Raw genomic sequence first — 25,717 nt, forward strand, 5'->3', positions numbered from 1 at the left:
TTTACTTTTCGTAGTAGTACTGCATTCTTTCAGATCACATTATTTCTTAGCAACGTGTGCCAACCGTACATATCAAAGTTTAACATCCTTTTTTTTTCCAACAATGTTCTTTAATTTAATATGTCATAAATAAATAATACATTACTATCACGGTAAATATACATCTCGGTTGTTACGGTAACTATAGTGCAAATATGGTAGCTATCTGCTTCTGTAGTAATTATGGCATTCTACAAAGAATATTGTTCTTTTTATGGTAATTATCTTAAAATAACTATTGGGTTTGTACTGTAGTTATGGTACATCATCCATATTTTTCCGTATGTTGTTGTTCATTTGTTTTTTCTTCATATTTACGATTTACGTGTGCCATTATTTGAGACAGGAAGTTTCAGAAAAAATTTTAACGGACTTTATATCACACATTTAACGGCGTAAATGATGAAACCTCGGGCAATTTAAACGATTTATACGGGAAAACCTACCATGCGGGACTTCGTAAGCAAGTTTTACTGTATTATTTTTTCCGTAAATAGTAAAAAACCGAATCCTTTGATGAATCCTATATCAGACCTGCCGAAGCTTCGAATCCCTAGGATTCGGCGGATTCGGCGGATATTGGATTCGGTCGCCCCATCCCTATTTTAAATGTAACTTTCAGAATAAAGTACTTTCATTACTAAGTATAAAAGTTGAGGCTTTATTGATGTACTTTATAACGAGATTCTACTGTATTCCTTTCACAAAAAGCTAAAAATACAGGCCTTTTTTTAATCTTAGAGGTCTGCGAGCCTAAGAATATTACTTCGAGCCGAGCTCGAGCGAGTCTACTTGAAAGTTCTCGAAGCTTTGAGCGAGCTCGAGCTCGAGCTTTTGTGGTACAGTTACACTTTTGGGAAATTATTTTTATCTTAAACTAAGTGTAATGTTTGAAAAAAAGTATTAAAATGAAGTGGGCTTATTAATTTTGGGTAACTATTTACAGAGTGCATTTACATTTTGCACTGCTAGAAAAAAAAATTTTTTTGCCATTGAATCTTACCTGTTTCCATTGGTTCATTAGTAACTGATATCATCCAACTAACATAACCACAGTTTACAAGTAAATGTTTGTGTAAATGTAACATATCTTTGGAATAATTTCATCATTGTCAATTTTTCTGGAGTCCTTACTGAGCTTCAACAAACTTACACCAAAAATCAATTTGTTTGAAAAGTACATTCACATTGTTTCAACATTTCCACTTTTCAGCACAATAATTCTGAGAGAGATTGTCATGGAGTATTAAATACTGTTATTTGTTCTGCACGTTCAGGAGTTAAATTAGCTCTATGATTGGAGATAGTGTTTCCAGCTGAAGAGAAGCATCTCTCGCTGGCAACCTGTGTGGCTGGAATGCTTTAGTAAAATTTGCTTAACCTCAAAATTAGTGTCAAATATCTGTAACTTGTCATTAAAGTTTAATCAATTGAAAGTAATAAAAATAGAAACATTTTACTTAATTCAATTTACACTTGCAAAAAAAAAAAAACACACGCACAATAAACCTACATGGAAATTAAAGTCTTTTTAATATCATGTAGTCTGAAATATGTTTACTCATGTCATCAAATGTAGAGCTCTACTGAAGTAGCCGATTTTGCTAATATTTAGTTGAATCGGCATTTCTGCCGACTTCTGATACGCTTGTTAATTTTCGGCCGATATTACTGAAAAACGAAAGAGACTGTCATAACCTAAAAATCCACGAGTACCCTTTTCACTTTTCGTAGTAGTACTGCATTCTTTCAGATCACATTTTTTCTTAGCAACATGTGCCAACCGTACATATCAAAATTTAACAACTTTTTTTTTTTTTCAATTAATGTTCTTTAATTATAATATGTCATAAATAAATACATTACCATCAAAGTAAATATACATCTCGGTTGTTACGGTAACTATAGTGCAAATGTGGTAGCTGTCATGCTTCTGTAGTAATTATGGTATCTACAAAGAATCTTAAGTTCTTTTTAGGGTAATTACTAATTATCTAAAGATAACTATTGGGTTTGTACTGTAGTTATGGTACATCATCCATATTGCTTCGTAAGTTGTTGTTCATTTGTCTTTCTTCATATTTACGTGCGCCATTACCATTTAAGACAGGACCTTCCAGAAAAATTTTAAACGGGACTTTATATCACACATTTAATGGCGTAAATGATGAGACTCCTGACAATTTAAACGCTTTATACGGAAAAACCTACCATGCGGGACCTCGTAAGTGAGTTTTACTGTATTTTTTTCCGTAAATATTGAAACACTGTCACAATGCTTTCCGGCCAAATAACATGCTGCTGTTGAAGCTTGAAATTTTCGAGACTAACAATTTTTTTGATCTGAGCTCGAGCTTGAGGTAAGTACTCAGCTCGAGCTTGATTTTCGATTACTCGCAGACTTTTTTTTTTTCGATTCTAAGCATTTTGAATCCATTAAAATTAATCGGGTCGAGTTCAGGTATTCATGGAACTGAACCAAAATCGAAAATTTCGGGTACCCGCACACCCCTACACATCGGTACATTAAATGCAAGCAGATGATTGGTCAAAAAATATATTGTAACAGCATGTAGCGTGCAGCTTGCAGCAAAGATTTTATGGTCATGTTTGTTATTGTTTTGAAACAATTGTTTAAAAGTTAAATGATAAAAATAGTTTAAGAGTGTAAAGATAAACTTTATTTCATTATTTTATTTATTTTTTATTTATTTATTTGATTTTTGTTACATGCCACACCAACAGCACAAGGCTCCAACGGAGGGCATAACATGTAAGACATGTACAAAAAACAAATACAGTAACAGAACAAAAATAAGAACAAAACAATAAATTATAAGAACGACAAATAGTAGCACAAAAACAAAGACAAGACAACATAACATACAAATATCCATATGAGTGCTTAACTTCTGAAAAGTACTTAAAATAACAAAAATGTTTCATGAGAGTAATAAATGTATAAGTACAGAACATATTATATTATGTGGATAAATACAGTTGGTATCCTTAGATTAATACATCTGGTATTAAATAATTTAGGTAATAACATTAGAGCATAAAGATAATTAATCTTTGGATGCCGAAAGAATAATTTTTTTAACAAGTTTTTTCTCTTTGGTAGGTTGTAAGTGATTAACATACATATTAAAATTGTTAACAAGTCTATATATAATATCATTTGTATTTAAAAGTGTGCACAAAAAAGGTGGGTTACGGCTATTAAAAGAAGGAATTTTAATGCCAGTAACATCAAATATATGAGGACATATAAGATTACCATAATAACAATGGAAGACAAAAATGGCATCTAAGATCTTTCTTCTAGTTGATAATGAACCAAGGAGGGAATTTAAATCTATGTTATTGATGGTATTTAATTTTTTGTTAATATAGTCAGATACTTTAGATTGAATCCTGTCAAGCTTTTCAATATCAGTGTTATTGATGCTATTCCATATAATAGAACCATATTCAAGTTTTGATCTTATTAGAGCTGTATAGAGGGAGAGAATAGAGTCAATATTGGAGGTGTTAAAGGTGATAAATTTAATTAGACCAAGTATTTTGTTAGATACCGAGATAATGTTTTCAATGTGAAGATGAAAAAACAGTTTTTGATCCAGTAAAATTCCTAGGTCTTTGACATGTTGAGATTTTTTAATAGGTGAGTTATCAAGTTTGTATTCATATTGCAATGGGTAGGTTTTTCTAGAGAAGGTAATGATAGCAGTTTTTTCCATGTTTAGATTGACCAAATTATTTGTGCACCAATTTGCAATTTCTGTAATATCACATTGTAGTAGATAGCTGTCATGATATGAAGAGATTTTTCTACATATCTTTAAGTCATCGGCAAAAAGAGTGCCAACTGAGTTCTGTAATCCAGATGTTATATCATCAATGTAGATATTGAAAAGTAAAGGAGATAGTGTGCCACCTTGCGGGACGCCAGAAGGAGTTGGGTGGAGATCTGAACTTATATTCTGTACTGAAACATAAAATTTTCTGTTATTTAAATAGCTTGTTAACCATGATAAATATTTATCACTTAGCCCAATTTTGGAACATTTGCTTAGTAGTATTTGATGATTAACAGTGTCGAAAGCTTTAGCTAAATCAAAGTAACAAACATCTACTTGACCACGTGTGATGACTTCTGAATAAATAGGATTAAGAAAGGAGACTAAGTTTGTCATGGTTGTTTTACCTGTTCTGAACCCATGCTGTGAATCAGACAATCTATTATTTACGTTAAACGCTAAGTGTTTAAATATTATTTTGTCAAAAATTTTGGCAAATCCATTTAACAGGGATATAGGCCTATAATTTGAAACAATAGAAGTTTTGCCCTTTTTGTGTACAGGAATAACCTTGGCAATTTTCCATTTATCAGGGTAGATGCTATTTAGAATACTGAAATTATATATATGCTGTAAGAGAGGAGCAAGGATTAAGGAGCAACCTTTGATGATAAAATTTGGTATGTTATCATGTCCTGTGGACAATGTAGATTTTAAGGTTTTTATACTCCATAGGACTAAACTAATCGAGATATTAGACATTGGAATATTGTATGAACAACAAGGAGATATGTTTTGGTTATTTGTGTTATTTGTAGTAACATAGACACTTGAAAAATATTCAGCAAAGGAATTTGCAATTAAATAATTATTATCCGTAATTGAGTTATTAATTTTAATTGAGGGATGCTGACTATAACCCTTTCTCATTATTTTAACATAATTCCAAAAATTTTTAGGGTTTTGCTTAATTTTATTGTTAATATTACAAAGCCAGTTTGTTTTATCCCTACACATAAGTGATTTAGTTTCCTTACGGTAATCTGAGAATAATAAATAGTAAAAAGGATTCAGATTTCGTTTATATAATTTATGATAGTGCGATTTCTTCTTAAGAGATTTTATTAGTTGGTTGGAATACCATAGGGGATATTTTTTAGCCTTTTTAATAGTAGTAGGTACAAATAAATCTATAAGATCATTTATTGTACACGTTAAGTAGTCAACCATGGTATTTATATTTTTAGAATTGTATAAAATTGACCAGTCATGGTCCCTAAGAGCAATAAAAAGGCCGAGATAGTCACCAATCTTATAGTTTTTATATGAAGACGATGTATTATCGTTTATTGACATATCAAATTGGAAGTTTATCTCTAATGCAGGATGAAAGCTATCTTCTTTAACTAGTGGTTCCAGAGCTTTGCTAACCAGACATGATTCAATATTAGTGAGACATAGGTCCAAGAGTTGGGCCGAAGGTTGAGTTTGATTAAGCTGAATTAAACCTCTTGCTGATACAAAGTTGATTAATGATCTGGCTTTCGACTTAATATTTGAATGAACTATATTTTGGGTATGTAATTGAGGCCAGTCAATGCCTGGAACATTAAAATCACCAATTATTAATAAAGAGACATCAGAATTCACAAACTTATCTTCAAGGGCTTCAAAGTATGAAGTGTAAGCTGAAGGAGTTGTTTGAGGGGGAATATAGATATTCCCAATGATTAAAGGTTTATCATGTGTTTTTATATTTATCCAGACAGCTTCTATTCCTGGATAGTCATATTCATGCGTAGATGTTACATTTTTGAATTTATGTTTATTAACAGCAGTCAGGACACCACCACCTCTACTCTTCAAAGTTAATACAGGATCCCTATCAGATCTGTAAATAAGGTAATTATTGTTGAAATAATGAGAATTCAGACTATTATCGGTGAACCAAGTTTCAGTTAGACATACTAAATCATTATCACTACGCGAGATGTTTTCAAAAAATTCAATTGCTTTGGTTCTCAAGCCTCTTACATTCTGATAAAATAAAATAAACTCCTCATTTTTAAGTTTCACACTGAACTAGTGAGAAGCCCCTCCAGGCGCTAAGGCAGAAGTAGGAGCAGATGTAGGCTTAGAAATAGCAGTAGAATTAGTTGCGATGTTGCAGGTAGAGGTGTTTAGTTCCTCGGTAGTGGATGAGTTGCTCAAGATTTGTTCTGGGTGTAATTTACCATAGAAGGGGCTTATTAGGCAGCCGCTGGGCCAAAACACAATGTTATTAATTCGACTGAAGTCCTCTTCTAAAACCTGAACATGGAAGGAGGCATATGAATTGAATTTAGTTTTCATCTTCGTTACTTTAATATGATCTAAGTTCAGTTCACTTGAAATGTATTCTACAATTTCTTGTTCATTTACACTTGGGTCGAAACGAGTCACAAAAAGAGCTTTCATTCTTTTGGGTGCTGGTTTGGGTAACATTTTAAGTGTGGAAATGTTACGAATCCCAATTATCATAGGAGTTTTCTTCATTTCCGTTGAACGTTTAATGTCACTGGTATCTCTTGTGTTGGACTTGCGCTTGTGTTCCACTAACGTGAATGGTGTACTGTCGGCACGTTCTTTGTCATCGTGTCTCATGACGCATCGGGATTCCTGCTGACTGGTAAGTAGGTCACGCGGCTGGCTGCGGTTTACCGTGTCCCGTTGAGAAATTACGCGTTCCGCTGTCTTGTGAGTGGAAGAATTCTTAATTACTTGACTATAAGTTGCATTATGGTCTTTACCTGATGATAAATGTTCCTTTATTTGTATCATTTCTTGCTTAATTTTGACAGTTTCTTCTCTGGAATCAAGGAGTAGCGTTTTTAACACGAGGTTCTCACTTTTTAGTTCATCAACTTTGACACTTAGAGAGTTCACTAGATTATATAGAGCTTCCATATTTATTTGATCTGACTTTAATGGTTCGATACGCAGCTCGTACATAGGTTTATCACATGATCCCGTCGCATTAGTAGGAGTTTTTTTCGTGGGTGATCGAAACATACTCGGATGAGTTAGATCGTGATTAGAAGTACACGCATCATTTAGGGTTGAGGGGAACCCCAAGAAGTCAGACTGATTAAGTAGCGAATTATTAATACTGATTTTGTCACAAAACAACAGATATACACGGAGCACGATCGCACACACACGACCGTCCGCTTTGAACACACAGCGCTACTGTACACACGGCGGCTACTGATCCCTTAAATGATGATTGTTATATCTGCGAAGCATCTGTAAACACAAACGTTTTGAATGGGATAAATTAACATAGGGATATATGGAAGTTATCAAGTAAAAAGTAATCATTTCAACATTATAAACAGAAAAACGTATTATGCTGGACGTTTTACTGTATTATTAATGTGCCTAACTTAACCCCACTCTTATTACAATGACCACATAGAAAATAACTGGGAAAAAAAGTAAGGAATTATGTGTGTGTGTGTGAATGTGTGTGTGTGTGAATGTGTGTGTGTGAATGTGTGTGTGTGTGAGAGTGTGTGTGTGTGTGTGTGTGATGTATGTAAGGAATTTTATATATATATATATAAATATATATACACACACACACATATGTACAATGTATATATATATAAATTTTTATTTTTTCTGGAAAGATCCTTTTTCTTCAAGTAAACAAAAATTGTTAATTAAAATTTAATGCTTATTGAATTCAAATTTTAAGAGAATAAAAGTAAAAAATGAACATTTTATACCAAATTCTAGAAGTATCATAAATTTTTAGCACTGATTTTTCATTTATTTTAGTACCACAATTTTGAACCTTTTTTTGCCTTATTTTAACATGGCTTTTGGTCAGTTTTATTTACCCTTTTCTAGGATACCTATTAATAAGTAATAACTAGGGACCACAAAAAATTACAAATTAAACTGATCAAAATCTGTCAAAATTTTGACAAAAGGGTGGGGGTATTGAAGTGATGCAAAAAGGCTACAAAATGTTCATTTTAATTCTTTTACCATAAAACTTAGCCTATGTATCAAAATGTAAGGATTTTGTTTTTGTAATAGCACTTTTTAAGTTCTGAAAACTACCCCAAAACACCTCTTGAAAAATTAGGCCTACATCTACACTTTATCATCTCTATATCATTAAAAAATTTAATCAAAAACTAAGATAACTTGCAGTTAAATCAGACACATGGTAAGTACTAAATAAAGCAGCAAATCAACTCCTATCATCAGGCATGAACAGGGCAGAACATTAACAATGTGTATGTTTTTAGATGTCATTAAATAAACTTGATTAATTGTAAAAGAAGGGCTATGGTTAAACATACATAAATAATATTTTAAAATTATTTCAATTAATAAATTTTAATATTTTAAATATAAAATTATTAATTACTTATACAAAGTTATAAACACTGTGGGAAATTTACAAGTTCAGCTTTCTTACTGTCACAATATATATATGTCTCCATAACCGATAAACCGTCTTTGCTGGCGCCATAGACTCTCACATCTGTCTTTACTTTACCACAACACTATCTAATGTCCTAGGAATACAAAGAGAGCTTCTAAATTAAAACAAATGTAAAATATAGTCATGATAATCCACATATAAACTGAATAAAATATAATTTTTTTTGAAATGTTTTGTATACTTTGCAGGTCAGGTTGTCTTTTAGCTGGACCGATCTGAGTTGCTATAAGATTCATTAGTTCTCATGTGCTATTTATTGATTTCAGTAATTGTATCAACAATGTGCAAATAAAGGTTTATAGGCAATGATATTATTTTTGTTGTGACTGCAGCAGTACATTTTAAATTTAATGAAACATGATCTTATAATTCGGGAATTAACATCAACAAAATGGGTGAACTTGAATCATAGATGGTACTTTCACTTTACTACCCAAACAAAAAAAATAAATAAACATGATCTAACCTCTCTGAGCAGTTTGTAAAACATGGATATGACTTCAGACATAGATAAAGTATTCAGGTACCAAAGCACAGTGTTTGAAAGATCATTTAGTTACCTGGCATCATCTCCCTTTGACTACTGTGCACTGCGGATGCCCAGTCTCGTTGACGTAGGTGTGGCACCGGAGGTGTGACTCTACCCACCTGGTCATCAGAACAATAATTCTTGAAATGCGGTGTACTATACAATGTAAGTTTTGAAGTATTTGAATTGGCTTATTGTATATATTAAAGTGTTTGCATTACATTATTTTTAATAATGGAAATGGTTTCTGTAATTTTATTTTTAAAAAATGTTTTTAATTTTTGTTCTGTGTGAAAACACTTCTAAAAATTGTAATCTAACCTACTGTTTAATTATTTTTGTGTGTGTAAAGAAGCAAATGTATAAGTAGAGACCTGCAAAATTTGCGGATTCATTCGGTGATAGGCTAGAATTCAAACAGTTACCTCTTAAATAATTTTGCTATTGGCTTACTATTCATCTGGACGAATCTCAACCAGTTATAAACCCTCAACCAAAGAAGGATCGAATCACAGACAAACCAGCTGAGACGACTTACAAGTCGGCAGCCAATGAACTTGTGTTATTTGCCCGAGTGTACAGGGGTGTGTGCAGTCTATCCTGAAGGCCATCGAAACCGCGAATTTTGCAGGTCTCTACGTATAAGTGAGTGAACTAAGAAGTATTAGTGAGCGCTGTGTTGCGGTGCTCAGATGTAGGGTTGGGAAAAAAACAGTTTCTTTAAAAAAATCAAAAAACATGTTTTTTTTATTGTTTTAAACTGTTTTTTTGTTTTAAACAGTTTGTCATGTTTTAAAGAGTTTTTTGAGTTTAACCTTTTTTTTTGTTTTTAATATTAATTTTAATCAAAACCACCAGAATATGTTTTGCACATATGGTTTCAGCAGAAGTCTCATCAGGTGAAGGTATATTGCTACACATTTTTGAATATGGAATTCCCTGACATTGCCCGGTTTTCCCTGACTGTAGCCATTCCGGATATTATTAAGTACAAGGCAAAAATTTCACCTTTCAAGGAGTACTTATTCAGTCCTGTAACACTAAAAGAGATTAAACCTCTAGTATGGTGGATGGCTTTGGAGAAAAGTACTCATCAAGCAACTTTGAACCTGGCACATCAGTTACACAGTGCAGTGGCTTCGTCAGCTGGTATTGAACGTCTTTTCTCCACATTCGGGTTTGTGCATAGTACTGTAAGGAACCGGCTAGGAACAGAGAAGGCTGCCAAACTTGTAACTGTTTTCCGTGCACTTAACTAACAAAAACAGATTTTAATTAGGTTAGATGAACTTGGTGGAACTGGCACCCTAAAAGGTATGACTGGTTTGACCCCAAGCAGTGCTGGTATTTTATGTTTACGTGAGGAATTTGTTTCACTTCAAAACTTCTCATCCTAGTCTCGATATTTATCACAATTGGTGACTTACAATGAGACAGTGATGCTTTGCGATGAAAATGTTAATATGCAGTTTTCGTTTTCGTAAGAAATAAAACTTTTTTTAAAATACATATAAAAAACATGTTTAGAACAGAATGTTTGAAACTTGTTTTATTCAGAGTGTATTGTTTAAAACGTGCCAACCCTGCTCAGATGTGGGAGTGCGCGCTGAGCGTGTGCCAGGAGCTGATGGAGCAGTACAAGGAGGAGACATTCGACTACATCCAGCTGAGCGCGCTGCACAAGCGCATGTCCCAGTTCTACGACAACATCATGAAGCAGATCCGGCCCAAGCCCGAGTACTTCCGGGTCGCCTTCTACGGCAGGGGCTTCCCTCCGTTCCTGCAGAACAAGGTCTGTCGCCAGCACTTTCCAAATTGGGTTGAGAGATAGACACAGAAAGATGTCAAAATGATTTCAACAGTGTTTATGTCATATATATATTATATTTAATATTGGATTTTTACCTTTGTTTAGGTAGAGATCATACATTAATAGATTTACTTAGACTATAACATCGTGTCGATTGACATTATTACTACAATTATCTTCTAACGGCGAATGCATAACATTTATAGTTGTTTTATATTTGAGGTTAACATAAATTAGAGCTTGTCTTACTTTTTATGGAGTCTTACAGTCTAGGTAGTTTTACATTCAAAGTAGGCTTACATTTTAGGCAGTCTTAAATTTGAGTTTGTCATATAAACGTGATTGTATTGTGTTCAAAGTCTTTTTTATAATCGAGAACTCCCTTTTATCCAGGTCTGCTTTAAGTTGTAAGTTGTTTTCTATTTGAGGTTCATATGCATCGAGGTAATGTTGTTCTTACGTTTGAGGTTTATTTTTATTCGAGCTAGCCCTACAGTTGATTATTTAAATTTTAAGGCATCTTATCTTTGCTGTCATACAACACGACTGATTGGATGTGATGTTTGCATTAAACAATTAAAAGATATATTAAAAATATTAAGTTTTTTCTTTGGAAAATAATTGATGAACTCTGTACTAGTACAGCAATTTTATATATTCCCAACAAACATTCATTGCACACTAAAATATTAATTTATCTTAAAAATCTTTATGTTATTGCTTATTGACATTGTTTGAAATAATATCTCATCAAAATCTAAAATGAATGTTCCCAATGCTTTGATAGTGATTGCAGTACCAAGTGTTACCATAAACTTGTTTTGCTGTGGTGCTTTCATGGCCAGGTTATTTTATTTGTAGATTTTTTTGTCTGAACTTGAATGGCATTTTGTTCTAAACAAATTTATTTACAGTGCAGTATATACAGGGTTAGTGTTTTAAGATAGGCTTCGTGTAACATGGTGAACGTAATGAGTGGTTTAGTAAGTACAGTACAGTGTGACAACAGGCTTAAAGGGGTTGCAGAAAGTGTCCACCAGGACATTTCCAGAACCTCTTCCAGGTAAGTTCTTCTCACACTGTACTGCAATTACTCATCACTCATTCTTTTCACACATGTTACATTGGGCTTGCCTCTTTTAAAAGTCTCAGCCTATGTCGTAGTGCCTCTGAAGATGGTTGAACTTGAAACGATGTTCCCCTAGTCTTGCTCAGTGACTAGGCATGTCATGTTGGCAGGTGTTTGTGTACCGGGGCAAGGAGTACGAGCGACTCAGCGACTTCAGTAACCGGACGTTGAATCAGCTGCCGAACGCGGAGCGCATGGGGAAGCTCAACCCTCCGGGGGAGGAGATCACGGAGTCGCCACATCAGTGTATCCTTGTTCGTCTGCAGGATGCTGTCCCGAGCCTCAGTGTCAGGGGAGACACATCTCGCATTCCAGATCATGTTCCAGCCATTTTTATTTTGAGTTTCCGCGGTTATCCAAAATCCCTCCAAGCAAATGCTGAGATGATTCCTTGCAAAAGGTCACGACTGTTCTCTTCACCACTGTCCCTGTCCCTTTATCATTGTGTGTTACCATCCTTAATGACAGACTTATAACATATGTGTATGATATAGGTAGTTTGTTAAGTCTGTATAACTTTTTGTGTCAGTATTGTCTTCAACAGTTTTCTCACAGTCTTGTTTATGTGAAACTAAGCTCCTATTAAACAAGTAATGTGCATCTAATCACAAGTAGCAGACTAAGTAGCAAAACATGGCATAACACAATTTTTTTTTATTAGGAGAATACATATTTCACTTTAAAAAAACTTTCCCTAATTATTAATAGTAAATGTTTTGCTGGTATTCATTATAAAAATCAAAGGGAATGTGAAAATTTCAGCTTCATAAGTAGGAGGTACTATTTAAATGCATTTACTTTTTTTAATTGAATTCATACCTCAGGGTATTGAAGCAAATGTTGCTCCTTGACGAATGTGTTTAGATGTACAAATCAACAGTGTTGAACCACTCATGGACGAGCGCAAGCAGAGGCTATCTGGGAAGCCAGTCTGTGATCAAATTCTCCGCTATCACAGGTAAGCCTCTTCTTATGTACCATGTTTTATCGCATAATCGTCACACATTTTATAGTAAACTGATAAGGGTGCCATTTTTATGCGAAATTTTTTTTTTATTTGTTAGCTAAAGTTATTCATAACAACAAAACCCATTCATGGAAAGTACGTTTATTTAAAAAGTAGAGTAAACAAAAGAATTCCAAACAATTGAAATTAATAATTCATGCAACAAAAACCTTTCTTCAACTTTAAATAGAAAAACAAAATGTGTGACCCGGATGCGAGCCTGAACTAATGAATAACTATTGTTGTAGTACACACTTACCACGGAAGAGTGCGGGCCATCAAATATATTTAACTTGGTACTTGACAGAGAGCGCGCGTTGCATGCAATCTGCGAGATATCGATATCCGACTACATGTGCACGCTCTATACAGGAAGCAGCATAACCAAACATAAATGATGCCAACTAGCGCTGGCTACATTTTTATAAGCGGTACACCGCGGTGATAAAGACAAACAGATAAAGGTTATAATGTTTAAAAAGTCTTTATAAAAATTTACACATCAGACAACTTCGTATTGTAGCATTGCACAATGAGGATTTGTTATATACATATATTTTTTTGGGTCATAAGAATATTGATTAAGAATAAGTTTTATATGAAAGATAATAATTATTTAATATGTAGATAAGGGTAATTGTTCATAGCTGTTAAGAATTGTTATTAATTACTTTGGTTAAATTTCATTGAAAGCCTTAAAATACTTATTTCCTTGAGATACTTAATTATTAATTTGAGGGTTAACTCCAGTTCATAATAATTAATTTTTATATTTGATAATTAATGTCAGTAATTGTTTTGTTTAAAGCAGTATAGATTATAATTTTACAGGACATAATTTTTAAATAAAAGTTTCTAATATGGTATGAATTTCAACTTTGTTTACTAAATTTTGAACATTGTATTTGAATTTGTTGGGTAATGTTAAATTATATTGGATATTGCTAGTGTAATATTTAGAGAATAGTCTGGAAGGTACAGAAGGAAGAGCGGACAGGCGCGACACTCTGGTGCCAGAAAGTTATTTTTCACTTTGTAAATGCGTGTTTGGGATTTACGCGTCACGTACGCACAGCTGTAGCGACCGTCTGGAAGGGTCTCTGGAGGCTACCACTAGCCAGCTAATCAGGGCGAGCCCTGGCGTCAAGTGATGTGCCTGTACGAATTTCCTTATATGGTCATGTTTTAGAATTATGTGTGCTGATTGGTCATTTGGCCCACGGGGTTGCCTCCCTTGTTTTCACCTTTACAAGGGAAGGTAATCTCGTCGACCAAGTCACTTGTTGCTCGATCGTCGCCGAACTGGGTCGCGTCGTCGGCAAGTCGCAAGACAAATGGAAAATTACTAAGAGATAATTTAACGCCTAGGGGCTAGGGCCAGGCCATATTTTTTCAACCTAAGTTCATTGTTTTTTCGGACTAATTAACTAGAAATTTAGGCCCTAGGCGTCGGCATCGGCCCGACTTCGTGAGATTACGGTCCGCGATCGACGGTACCTTGAGTTATGTAATTAATTAACCAAGGGACATTACTAAGTTTTTTTTTCTTTGACGAGTGACAAGACTCCTCGACCATCAACGGCAAGATGTATGGTGCTGTGGTATGTATTTGGACATCGTTAAAATTTGTATAAGAAAAGACAAAACTGTGCAAGTAACGAAGTTTTTCTAATTTCATCTGTAAAATTGTGTACTGAGGCCATGTAACGATGAGAAAAAAACATTTTTTTTTTAAAGAAATAAACAAAGATAATTTAATAAACTCTTTTATTTCCAAATAACGTAGAACCACCGTAATGAAAAATCCCTAAGGAACATTGTTTGTCTTTGTTTTGTTACGTTTCTATGTGTGCTTAGCCGGGCCAAAACATACAACGTAACAGTATTTCTGTTAATTAATTAAGTAAGTGGTAATGTCCGAATAAATATTAGATGTCTACTTTAAAATACATTGTTTTATATGGAAAAATTACCCACACAAAGCACTCGGAATCTAATAGCGGGACCAAAATCGTCATGCAACGTTTACGCAGGAGGTTTTTTAATCCAAATTTTGACGCCCTAAAATATTGGTGTAACGATTATGCGCGTGCAATTATTATGCGATAAAACACAGTATTTTTTGTTTAGTTTAGTTTTTATTTACATTTTCGAAGGTCTTCATTGTGAGATTTAGTAATATATTGAATTGAATCATAAGTCTGGCCGCCTAAGATACTGCAAGTTCCTGGTAGGTCGGGGTGCTTCAACTGACATAGTGGCCTCCGTAGTGACTGATAGGCCATTGGCTAGTGTTTCTGAGCACGTGGGGAATTGTAATGGAGGGCCCCTCAAGCATTTTCTTTTATAACACCCACATAGACTTCATGAAAAATGTAATACCTACTAGCTGTGCTTAAAAAAATTCAGCCAATAAAAAATCACTTTGAATTTAAATTAATCCCCCGAAGACCTTCGCAATTTTTACATACTGCTGTATTTCACCATTTTGTCATTCTCTTTCACAGACTGATAAAGTGTATGACTTGAAAATGGAATAGTCCATCGTTTCGATACTTTATTACTACTTTTCACTTATTGCTTAAAGCCTACAGAACAGTCTCAGTACCAAACCAAAGATAAAAACACAAATACAGCAAAATAAATATTGGAACTACCAGAACACACATGCTAACCTAGCCAACAATAAAAAAATATATAAATATTGAAACTTTAATTTTCAAAAATTAAATAATTAACTATCAAATGTTATTTAAAATATCACTTACAGCAACATAAATTTCTGAAATGGATATTCATAACCCTGAACTCGTCTGAAACATACAATCTGCTGTTTTAAATTAAATATTTGAAAATACTTAGTGACTAGAAGAAACATAGAAGGGAATATCCTATTTAAATAATGTAAGAGAGCAGAAAACCTTATTTGTCAACTGGTATAAATTTTAAAGGGTTTTTATTTCATGCAAGGACTCACCTGGATTCTGTACTGATTTGGTTAAGGTGAATAATCTAACATGAAAGCCGTATTCCAGTAAGTATGCCAGCATAATGTCCTCATTAGCCTCCAAAAGAAGTAACAGTTAGAATTAAAATATTGTGTTGCTTGCAAGTATTTTGTGTGCAGGGTGAACGACGTGCAGAAGTTCCGCTTTTCGCGGCCGTTCCACCGGCGGGACCTGGAGGTGTCCGCGGACGCAGATAACGAGTTCGGGAGCCTGTGGTTGGAGCGCACGGTGCTGGTGACGTCGTACCCGCTGCCCGGGATCCTGCGGTGGTTCCCCGTCACGTCCACGGAGACGTACCTGGTGAGCCCGCTGCGCAACGCCATCGAGACGATGGAGGCCACCAACAAGGCCTTGCGCGACCTGGTGGTGGCTCACAGCAGCGACCCCTCCCTGCAGCTCAACCCCCTCAGCATGAAGATCAACGGCATCGTCGACGCTGCCGTCATGGGCGGCATCACCAACTACGAGAAGGTGGGTGGCCCACCTGGGAGTAATGTCGTAGCAGCATATCAGTAGATCTAAACACAGCATGAACAATTTACCGCAAATATAAAGTTGTTACTTCATTTATTTTGTGAATTATTACTTTATATAATTAAAGGTGCAATTTATCTATTAATAATGCCCATTAAAAATTTTATATTGCCTTTTATGCTATTAAAAAGTACAGGCATGCTTATTCATGAATTTGAACATTATTATTTATTAACATTGTTAACCCCCGAGCATTGCAAATGTGATGCATGGACTTGTGTTTACTTGTACTGCGCGTTATGTTAGCGGTAATTGTGCGCAACTGCATTCGTTAACTCATCACATGTGCTATCATCACCTAAAGTTCCGAAATTATTTTATCACTAAATATGACTTAGCGTATTGTTGCCATCGTTCCAGTGGCGATACGGCAGTGTGATGGCGTCGGAGCGTCGGCTGGCGTAGTGATGATGTTGGGTGCGGTGGGCACCGGCGAACTCTGCTCTTACTTGCTCTGGAGGGGTTTATATACCCTTAGTAGATCAGTCTTCTAGGTAGTCTCAGCGACGGCCGCTGGTTGCCCGGGCGACAGTGCGAGTGTTGCGGCCGATGCCCGCAGGCCTTCTTCACGCCGGAGTACGAGGAGGCGCACCCGGACGAGGCGGGCTCCATCGCCAGGCTGAAGGAGCTGATAGCGAGCCAGATCCCGCTGCTGGACCTGGCCGTGCAGCTGCACAAGCGCCGCGCCCCGCCCTCGCTGCTGCCGCTGCAGAAGAGGCTGGAGGAGTGCTTCGGCGAGATGCGCGCGCACGTCGAGGACCACTACGGCAAGAAGGTGTCGTTAGGTCCAACCAAACTGGCATTATTATTTTTTTTCCTAACCTAAATTAAATCTTAGTGTGTTGGGGAGGGAGACTAAGCGCGTCTCAGGCCGAAGCCCACACGCTCTAATCATGCAGGGTATCAGCCATGCAGGAGGGGTAGCATGCATCGTGTGCTATGAGGGGATTGGCCAGCCATGGCAGCGATTGGCGCCATGACTAACTCCCCTCACTGACTATACTAGACTAAACTACTAGACAAGTTGAGCCCAGGTAAAACCTGCATAGACACAGGGAAAACCCTGGGCTCTGACATGCGGGATGCAAAATTTCATGCATTAATATCAAGCAGGAGGCTTACGGGAAAACAGGAGGATGGATCTGGAAGAAGAGTTGGACAGAGTAGAAAAGAGTCTACCATGCGGGGGGGTTGGGGGCTTGGACATTGCTGTCCATCAAACTAGGATATGACTTAAGAAGAAATTAAATTTTGATATGATTTTATGACCACCTAAGTTTAGGACATGGGAAACAAAAACCACTTAAATGATGCCTGATGTTGAAAAACCCAATACAGATACAGGTTTCGATAATTAATATATTTTGAGTCCAACACCTAAAAATTTATATTTTTAGTGGTTTTTAAAAAATATTCTGTCACATAAGTGCATTGAAAAAACTTGCACCAGGAAAATTTCTTTTAACTATAATGTTAAACCTAAAGACCTTTTTAGAACTTCATTTTCAACATTTTTATGATTCCCTTAAAAGTTTTCTAACGGAAAATTTACTGGAATGCAAATATGTCTGGTAAAACGCAACTGTAGACAAGAGTTTACCAGTAGTATCTGTAATTATTTCTCAACTACATTATTGTGTACAGAAGAACTGGACTGAAATGGCACAGATAAAGCTAGGTAACAATTCATTAGAACATTATGTTTTTATATTTAAATAATTATGATGATGCTCAGTCATTATTAGTAAGAATAAAACTAATCACAGTACAATAAACAAAAACCTGTATATGCCACTGGATAAACTTAATATCAACAGGGCCTTCTTACTCACCAAGTGGATTTGGTGCTCTGCATTTGTGGAGAAATGTGTTTTTCAAACAGACAGCTTTTTAAAGAACAAGTTAAATACTTTTTGATGGGTAGAAACCTGGAAAATTCTTTATCATGATAAAGTTCAAAAATAACATGCTTTGTGATGTTTTGAAGTTCAAACACGATTTTCTAATTGATTTTTTTTTTTTTCACCTTTTACACAAATTCCTACAGAAAATTTTCTGGACTTTCTTGTCAAAAGTATTTAAAAAACTTTGCATCATAGAGAAAAATGCATATAATAAAATTCTTTCCAATCTGATTATGATAAAGAAAAGTCTTTACTAAATGTAAACTGTTCTAATTTTATTGGAAAACCTCAACATGCCCTGCTGTTCAGCCATGTTGTATTTCATCCGCTGTAACTCTTAAGTGCTTTACACCTTTCACATAATGTACTATCAGCTATGGGAAGAGCGTAGTGGAAAGACTACATGCTCTTCTTTTAAACTACATGAAAGGTGTGTGTGGAAAAGGGAGAGATCATGAGAGAAAGCACAAGAGAAAGTGTGAGTGTGAGAGAAAGCATGACTGAAAGTGAGAGACAGTGAGAGAGAGAGAGAGAGAGAGAGAGAGCCAGAGTGTGAGAGAAAGAGTACATGAGAGTGCAAGAGAGAGAGAGAGGGAGATAAAGAGAGTGCCTAAGGATGTGAGAGAGTGTGTGTGTGAGCATGTGAGGAAGAGAGAGCATGAGCATACAAGAGAGAGAGAGCGTGAATGCACGAGAGCAAGAGGGAGAGTGAATGTGAGAGGGAGAAAGAGACAGTGAGCATGAGCAAATGAGAGATTGAACAAGTGCGGGGAAGAGAAAGAGCAAGTTTACAAGAGAGAAAAGGGAGAGCGTAAGCACATGGTAGAGAGAGAGAGAGAGAGAGAGAGAGAGAGAGAGTGTGAATGCAAAAGATCGAGAGAGCATGCTAATGGAGTTGTTGCTGGGTCTTTTCCATTTCCTTTTTATCTTCTTCCCTGTGTCTGTAAAGACCGCACGCACCCTCCCTTCTTTACTAACCCGTCCTGGCAACCACCATCTATCACTGTATTTTACTTTTTATATGCTTTTCTTCTGCAACAGGCAAAAATCAGTATTTTTTCTTTACATCTACCACTTTTTATTTTAAAAATTGTGCAAATCACTTGCACTGACAAAATTGGCTCCAGAAAAGCTCTCGGAAATACAGCAAACCACGATGAAGCCAGTTTTGAGGTATTCACTGTGGTGTTTTTTGCAGTATTCAAAGTTTTTTTTTTTTGGAAATGGAATTAAAGTATTCTTTAAAAAATGAAATTTTACTTTTTTGACAAAAAAAAGCTGAAATTTGCATGAATATTTGCATTATCGCTTATTATCATTATTAAATTTAACAATTTCATAATGGTGTCAAATTTAAATGAAGTATTAATTAGTATTTTAGCTTCTGTTAATGTTTGAATAATGAGTAATTTAATTTTTACTTTTTTTAAGCAGTAATGCGTGAAAAGAAAGTCTGAAACAGAGTTGGAATTAAACGTAGAGCAAGCTAATTTGCAGTGTATTTGGTAGTGCTCTGTGAGAGAGTGCCTGTGTTGCTATGGAATAGAGATCTACTGTATTTACCCGCAGAAGGGTCGACCCTACATATGGGTCGCATATATAAATTTGGGCCTAAAAACCTAATATTTTCACCCTAAGGATTGCCCTTGAAAATGGGTTACCACATATATCTGTCTCCAGTAGAAGTCAAGTGAAGTATTTATGGCCCGTGTCTCAGCTTATTGCTGGAGAAGAAACACGCTAGCGCTACTGATGTCGACCCTCGCTGGACCTTCATTTTCCCTCTTTCCATCCTTTATGGCCCTTCCTTCTTCCTCCTCCTCTCCTCAAAGGAATAGAATAATATTTTTTTATACTCATGTTTCCCTTTCCATCTATGGTTTATTTTTTTTACTTTTCATCTTTCCCAAGAGAAAAAGATGACACACTATTTCCTGGTCAGTTTTGTTTTCGTCAGTTCTTTCAATAAAAAGATCATGGCCTTTACAGCAGTTTTGAAACAATGTTGGGACACTGTTGTGTCACAAAAACCTGTCAAGAGAGAAATGTGGCGATTGTGTACGGTGCCAGTTCATGGACATTTACGATGAGAGTGGGAGGGAGAACCATAAACACTGCTGCACGGCCACACACACTTATCACACACACATGCACACACGCACACACCCTCCCCTCTATTTCACCCTCTGGCTGGTTTATTTTAAATTTTCCCCTCTCCTCAGATGCCAGCACGGCAGCAGATGGTCATGTAACTGCTCGACAGGCGACAGACTCGGTGCAGTGGCGCAGTTCATGATGCTTAACACACTCAGCCAAGATATTTTTATTAAACAATTTATACTTACCCATAGCATATTTATAAAAAAACCAACACAGGCTAGTTATTTAAGCACATAGTCAATAACAACATTGCAATGTAAATTGAATTTTACATACGCACTTAAATATGGTTTGCATGTTTGTTTTTTTTTAATTCAACCTACTAACGTTTGTTTATGTCCATAATTTTTGGCAACACATTCACATTATTGTGAAATAAATTTCTAAGTTTAGTATTTCTGAATTTTTGCTACCCTAAATTTAGTTTTTTTGTAGCCATTTATTAAGTTTTTTTTATAGGTAAACCTTAAACATTTAAAAACTATGTGTATGACACGTTGCTTTCTTTCATGTTGCAACACCAGACGACGGACCTGAAGCTGGAGGTGCCGTACAGGTACAGTCCCAGAAGGCAGTTCAGCGCGGGCAACGTGGAGGACAACCGGCTGTCGGATCTCAGCATGACCCCGTCTGAGTGAGTACTGACTTATCCTGACACTATAGGCTATACTGCTGTGCTGTGTGGCCTCTGAAACCTGGGATTGCTAGCATCTGCATTTAATGGGTAGGGACAAGATCATACGGTTAGTTATGATAAAAACCAAGTTAACACTGAAAAGCGTGTCGAAACACAGCGTAACACCTGAATACAAGGTAATACACCTTATAGCACCATAATGCAAGTTATAAAATGGAATTAAGTAGCAATTAACAGAAACTCAATTCAAATCACAAAAATAGTAATCCTTTAATGTTTGAAATTCAAGGAATGTCGTTATTCCTGGACAAAAAATTGTACCAAAATGCATGGACCAGAAATATTACCGGTAATTCATCTTTTCTTATTGTGCATCTTTTATACAATTATTTTTAAGCCATGAATGCTTGCTAATTTATTTCTGGTTCGTATTTTATCACACCTTTATCGTAAAATTGGAGCATATAATTTTTACCACTATTTTGGCGGAGTAAATATTACATAACTGCTTTTAGAAAAGTACAAAAATAACCCTGAAATCCTCTTGTTTTAAAAACGAACCATAAGATCTTGGGCTCTATTAATGGGCTATCTTTAAAATTATGCAACACTCTATAGTGGTAGAATTACAAGAAATATCCCTCTCTATATCTTTCATATTAACAAGTTTCTTTTGAATTTACAACTTAAATATTTCCTATGAATGCTGATTATGGCTTTCATACACAGACTTGTATTAAATGGCAATCGTTGATTACACAACTGCATGTTAACCCAGTTAACACGTCACTGTGAATGATAAAGAACATTCAGTCCTGTAAAATACAGTAAAATCCTGTTAAGACTTTTTTCAAGGGACTGGATGATAATAACTTATTAACTGGGAAAACGTATTAAAAGGGAAATAGTACAGATCAGTTGCTACATAAAAAAAATCATTAAAATAACACATTGCTTCAGAGGCCCTGGTGCAACATGTACAGTGTTTGCCTCTCTAAATTTATTTTATAATTGGTTGTACACACCTGTAGGAAGGCCCTTATGTATTAGCTCTATCATTACCAATGGCCAAATTGGGTGGGGAAAAATTAATGTTTGCGACAAATACCTTGAAAACCACACATTGGAGGCTCTCGGAGGGACTGATGCTACCTGTGCGGTGGTCGACTCTTGAATTTTATTTTTTAATGTAGTAGACACCTGTAGGGAAATCCTTAGGTCTATCGGCACCATTGCAGATTTTGATGTAAAACAAATAAAAACCATGACAGAACTTGCCTTAGTAGCATGGAGTCATGTGGGCTGTTGTCCCAAGCTCTGTACAATGTCGCACTGGGCGATAGATACAGAGATTTAGAGCTGACTTCAGCACAGTTAGCATTCTTGGTACTGGTGTTAACCTCTGTGGTTATATTTTTGCAGCATTCTTTAATTTTGCTTCAAGGGTATTACAAAATTTATAAATATTTTCAGTACAATTCTTTGTTGTAAATACATGTATTTAAAGATACCTGGTATTACATATTTTATTTATTGATTAACTCTGAATAATAACATGACTACCGTGATGGACCGGAATAAAAATGTCATCAATGTAATAGCTACCGATTGCAGCTGTTTTGTTTACATCAGTAAAGCGCATAAACACATGGGTCACGGACAACCGAATTCAATGCTATGTTAGAAAGATTATAAACAAAATACATATATTGAAAATTGCTGAGGCAGCACACGCTACAAATTCTCATCTTTTAAATAAACTTTTTATTGTGATACCATCACTCAAAACCCATTCCACCCCCTCCCCCTTCCCCCTCCCCCTCCCCCGTTCTAAATTCATACGATTTTCCACGACTTTTTTTCTACCCAAGGCACAAGTTTTCATATCCTGAGCTTTCTTTTAAACTCATTCTAGAATTATTTTTCAGTAGGCGTAGATAATCGCTACCGTAAACCTTCGGCAATCATTGCAACATTATACAGAAAAACAAAATCACAAAGCACAATCAACATGCAAGATGTCCGTCGTTCCTTTAAGCAGTAGCAGGTCAACCAATTGTAGAGCTTGGAGAAACCTGTGCATAATGCAGCGTTGCCATGCAGCTTTGTCAAGTTTTGAATACGCTTCGTGCCATGATTTTTCAACACACGTGTTACAAAAAATTGTGCACAATTTATGGGTAAATATGGCATAAGTCCGGCCAAAAGTGGAAATCATAGCAAGACGAATAAACTAAAATGTTCATCATTACATCCACCATGCAAAATTTTTAACAAAGTGCTCAACAAACAATGAAACCGAATTAGCTCCTCATATTGCTACACCAACCAGTTTCATCACGTGTCATGCAATCAGGTCAACAAATGGCTAGTGGTTTATTTTTGTTCTGTATTTGGCAGACGTTATGCCTCGAAGGAGGGAAATGGTGTACAGATGGAACAGCCTCACAAAGAATGTGAATGCAAGCAGATGATTGCCGCATGCACAAGCTGTTACAATATATTTTTTGAAGAATGGTTTTGACAGTCACGTTTGTTATTGTTTTGAAAAAAAAATGGTCTAAAGGTTTTATTATGAATAAAGTTTAAGAGTGTAAACTTGATTACATTATTTTATTCCTGAAATGATGAACGTTATATGCAGGAAGCATCTATTAATGCAAACATTTTGAATGGGAATAATCAACATAGGGATATATGGACGTGATCAAGGGAATAATTATTTAAACGTTATAAACGTGAAGGACAATGTATTTATGTATATCCTGTGTATAATGTTTCACGAATTATGAATTTTCTGCTTATAATTTTTGCTTCTTACTCATGAAATTCAATAAATGCCAAAAAAAAAAAAAATATATTAAAACCATATTAAAACCTTACTATTTTAAACTGTGAAGTTTAACACTTTACACCGTACTCTGTATGTGTGGATTGTTCCAATAGGCATATATATGCAAAAACAAAACGAAAGTGTGTCAGAACACTAGTGCTACACGTTAACCCTACCTTACGCAGTGTATTCAACATATAAAGAAGGTACATACTTGTGTGTCGTTGACACCTTCCTCTTGGAAGGTCCTTCTGTTCCCTGCCATTCTGAGCACATGTTCAAGTGGGGAAGTAACTGGACATGAGCATTTCCATTCTAAAAGTCGCGAATCGTGAGCCAATTTTACAGAAATGTGGTGGTGTTGAAGAAATATTGTTGGCTTGGTTCAAGCAAATTTGAGTATCAAGAGTACCCATCCGTGATTTTAACATGAAGTTTGTCTACATTCAGCTATAACAGTCAGACTGACTGCAGATAGTACTTTGGAATGTGTGGAGGAAAACAAAACCAAAGTTGCCATAAATTTCAGCCTGCAATGTGACAAAAAATTAAATAATGCATATTATTTTAATGAATCTGCTTGGATACCTGTTTTAAAACAGTCACAAAAGTTTTCTCCTAGTTTACACTTTCTCATGATTAACACTTTTTTCAAGTAGTATTCCTTTGAAAAATGTATGTAAGGTGTCTCACTGTAATTCATAAATGAAAGTAAAAATTTTTAATGCAGGGACTTGTTAACATAAGTTTCACTCCTATCATTCCCGTATGTATCTATTTTCAAACAAAAACAGCTTGATAAATCCATCATTAAAATTTTCATTTGCTTGCAAGTACTTATTTGATATTTCATGCTTATAATGTTTTCCTGGTTATAAATATTTTTATTCCCTTGAGAAACATTATAACAGGGTTCTACTGTGTGAATTGTTTTTTCAAAAGTTGGTTTCAACATATTTTTAGACCATTTTTTTTTTTAAATTTGTACCTCTTATACTCACATTTAATTTTGCATTGCTTTCTAACGTTGCCGTGGAAGGGGAAAAAAGATAGAGAGATAGCCAGTGAGTGATTGTTTGATGGCAAGGCAACATGGCAGCAACAGCATGTGATTTCATATACTTTCACGTACTTTCACAACTCATTCGCAACTCTAAACTCTCAACACTGAGATTGAATCCAGTGTTAGCATTAAAATTTTAAACTTTTTCTTTCTTTCTCTCTATCTCTCTCTCTCTCTATATATATATATATATACACACCCACACCCACACACCCACACACCCACACACCCACACATACACACATACACATACACATACACACACACACACACACACACACACCGACACATTTCCAATAGGGTTATTAATCATAATGTTTAGCTTCATAAACCCATTGATTCATTCTTAGACTCCATTGAAGACATGGGCAGACTCTAGTAAAAGTCTATTTACAACACATGGTTACGAGTGTTTCACATATTATAAACCCTAAAAAATGTTCTATCCCCCTTATGTGTGAAGTTGCACTTCTGACACGTATGGCGCCCACGCTACAATTTGTTTTTCATAATTTAAAACGAAGGCAATCTTCGCAACTTATCATATTACTTTACATTTGCTTGCTTTCACTCATAAGGGGAACTGTATGTAATCAGAGGTAACAGAACATCACTTGGTAAACACACCTACTAAGTTCAGATAGCCAAATAAAGTAACATGCTGGGTTTAACTGGTGACGAGCACAAAAAATTGCTATACAGTTGTCTAGATTGCATTTGACGTAAACTAACTGCTATCAGCATTAGGCGCAACTTTGAGT

General features: G+C 35.5%; 1 protein-coding gene across 7 annotated transcripts in view; it reads left to right on the forward strand.

Annotated features, from left to right (window-relative positions):
• Window positions 1–25,717, forward strand: part of LOC134536605 (dedicator of cytokinesis protein 1) — a 180,756-nt gene that overhangs the window by 105,851 nt on the left and 49,188 nt on the right. For all 7 annotated transcript variants that reach the window (XM_063376383.1, XM_063376379.1, XM_063376381.1 and 4 more), the window contains 6 exons: window positions 10,464–10,664; window positions 11,922–12,057; window positions 12,676–12,769; window positions 15,945–16,296; window positions 16,919–17,134; window positions 20,948–21,057. In XM_063376383.1, the coding sequence (XP_063232453.1) occupies window positions 10,464–10,664; window positions 11,922–12,057; window positions 12,676–12,769; window positions 15,945–16,296; window positions 16,919–17,134; window positions 20,948–21,057 (1,109 nt within the window). The remainder of the gene's footprint in view (window positions 1–10,463; window positions 10,665–11,921; window positions 12,058–12,675; window positions 12,770–15,944; window positions 16,297–16,918; window positions 17,135–20,947; window positions 21,058–25,717) is intronic.

This window comes from Bacillus rossius, chromosome 11 (assembly GCF_032445375.1).
Source record: "Bacillus rossius redtenbacheri isolate Brsri chromosome 11, Brsri_v3, whole genome shotgun sequence".
Lineage (NCBI taxonomy): Eukaryota > Metazoa > Arthropoda > Insecta > Phasmatodea > Bacillidae > Bacillus > Bacillus rossius.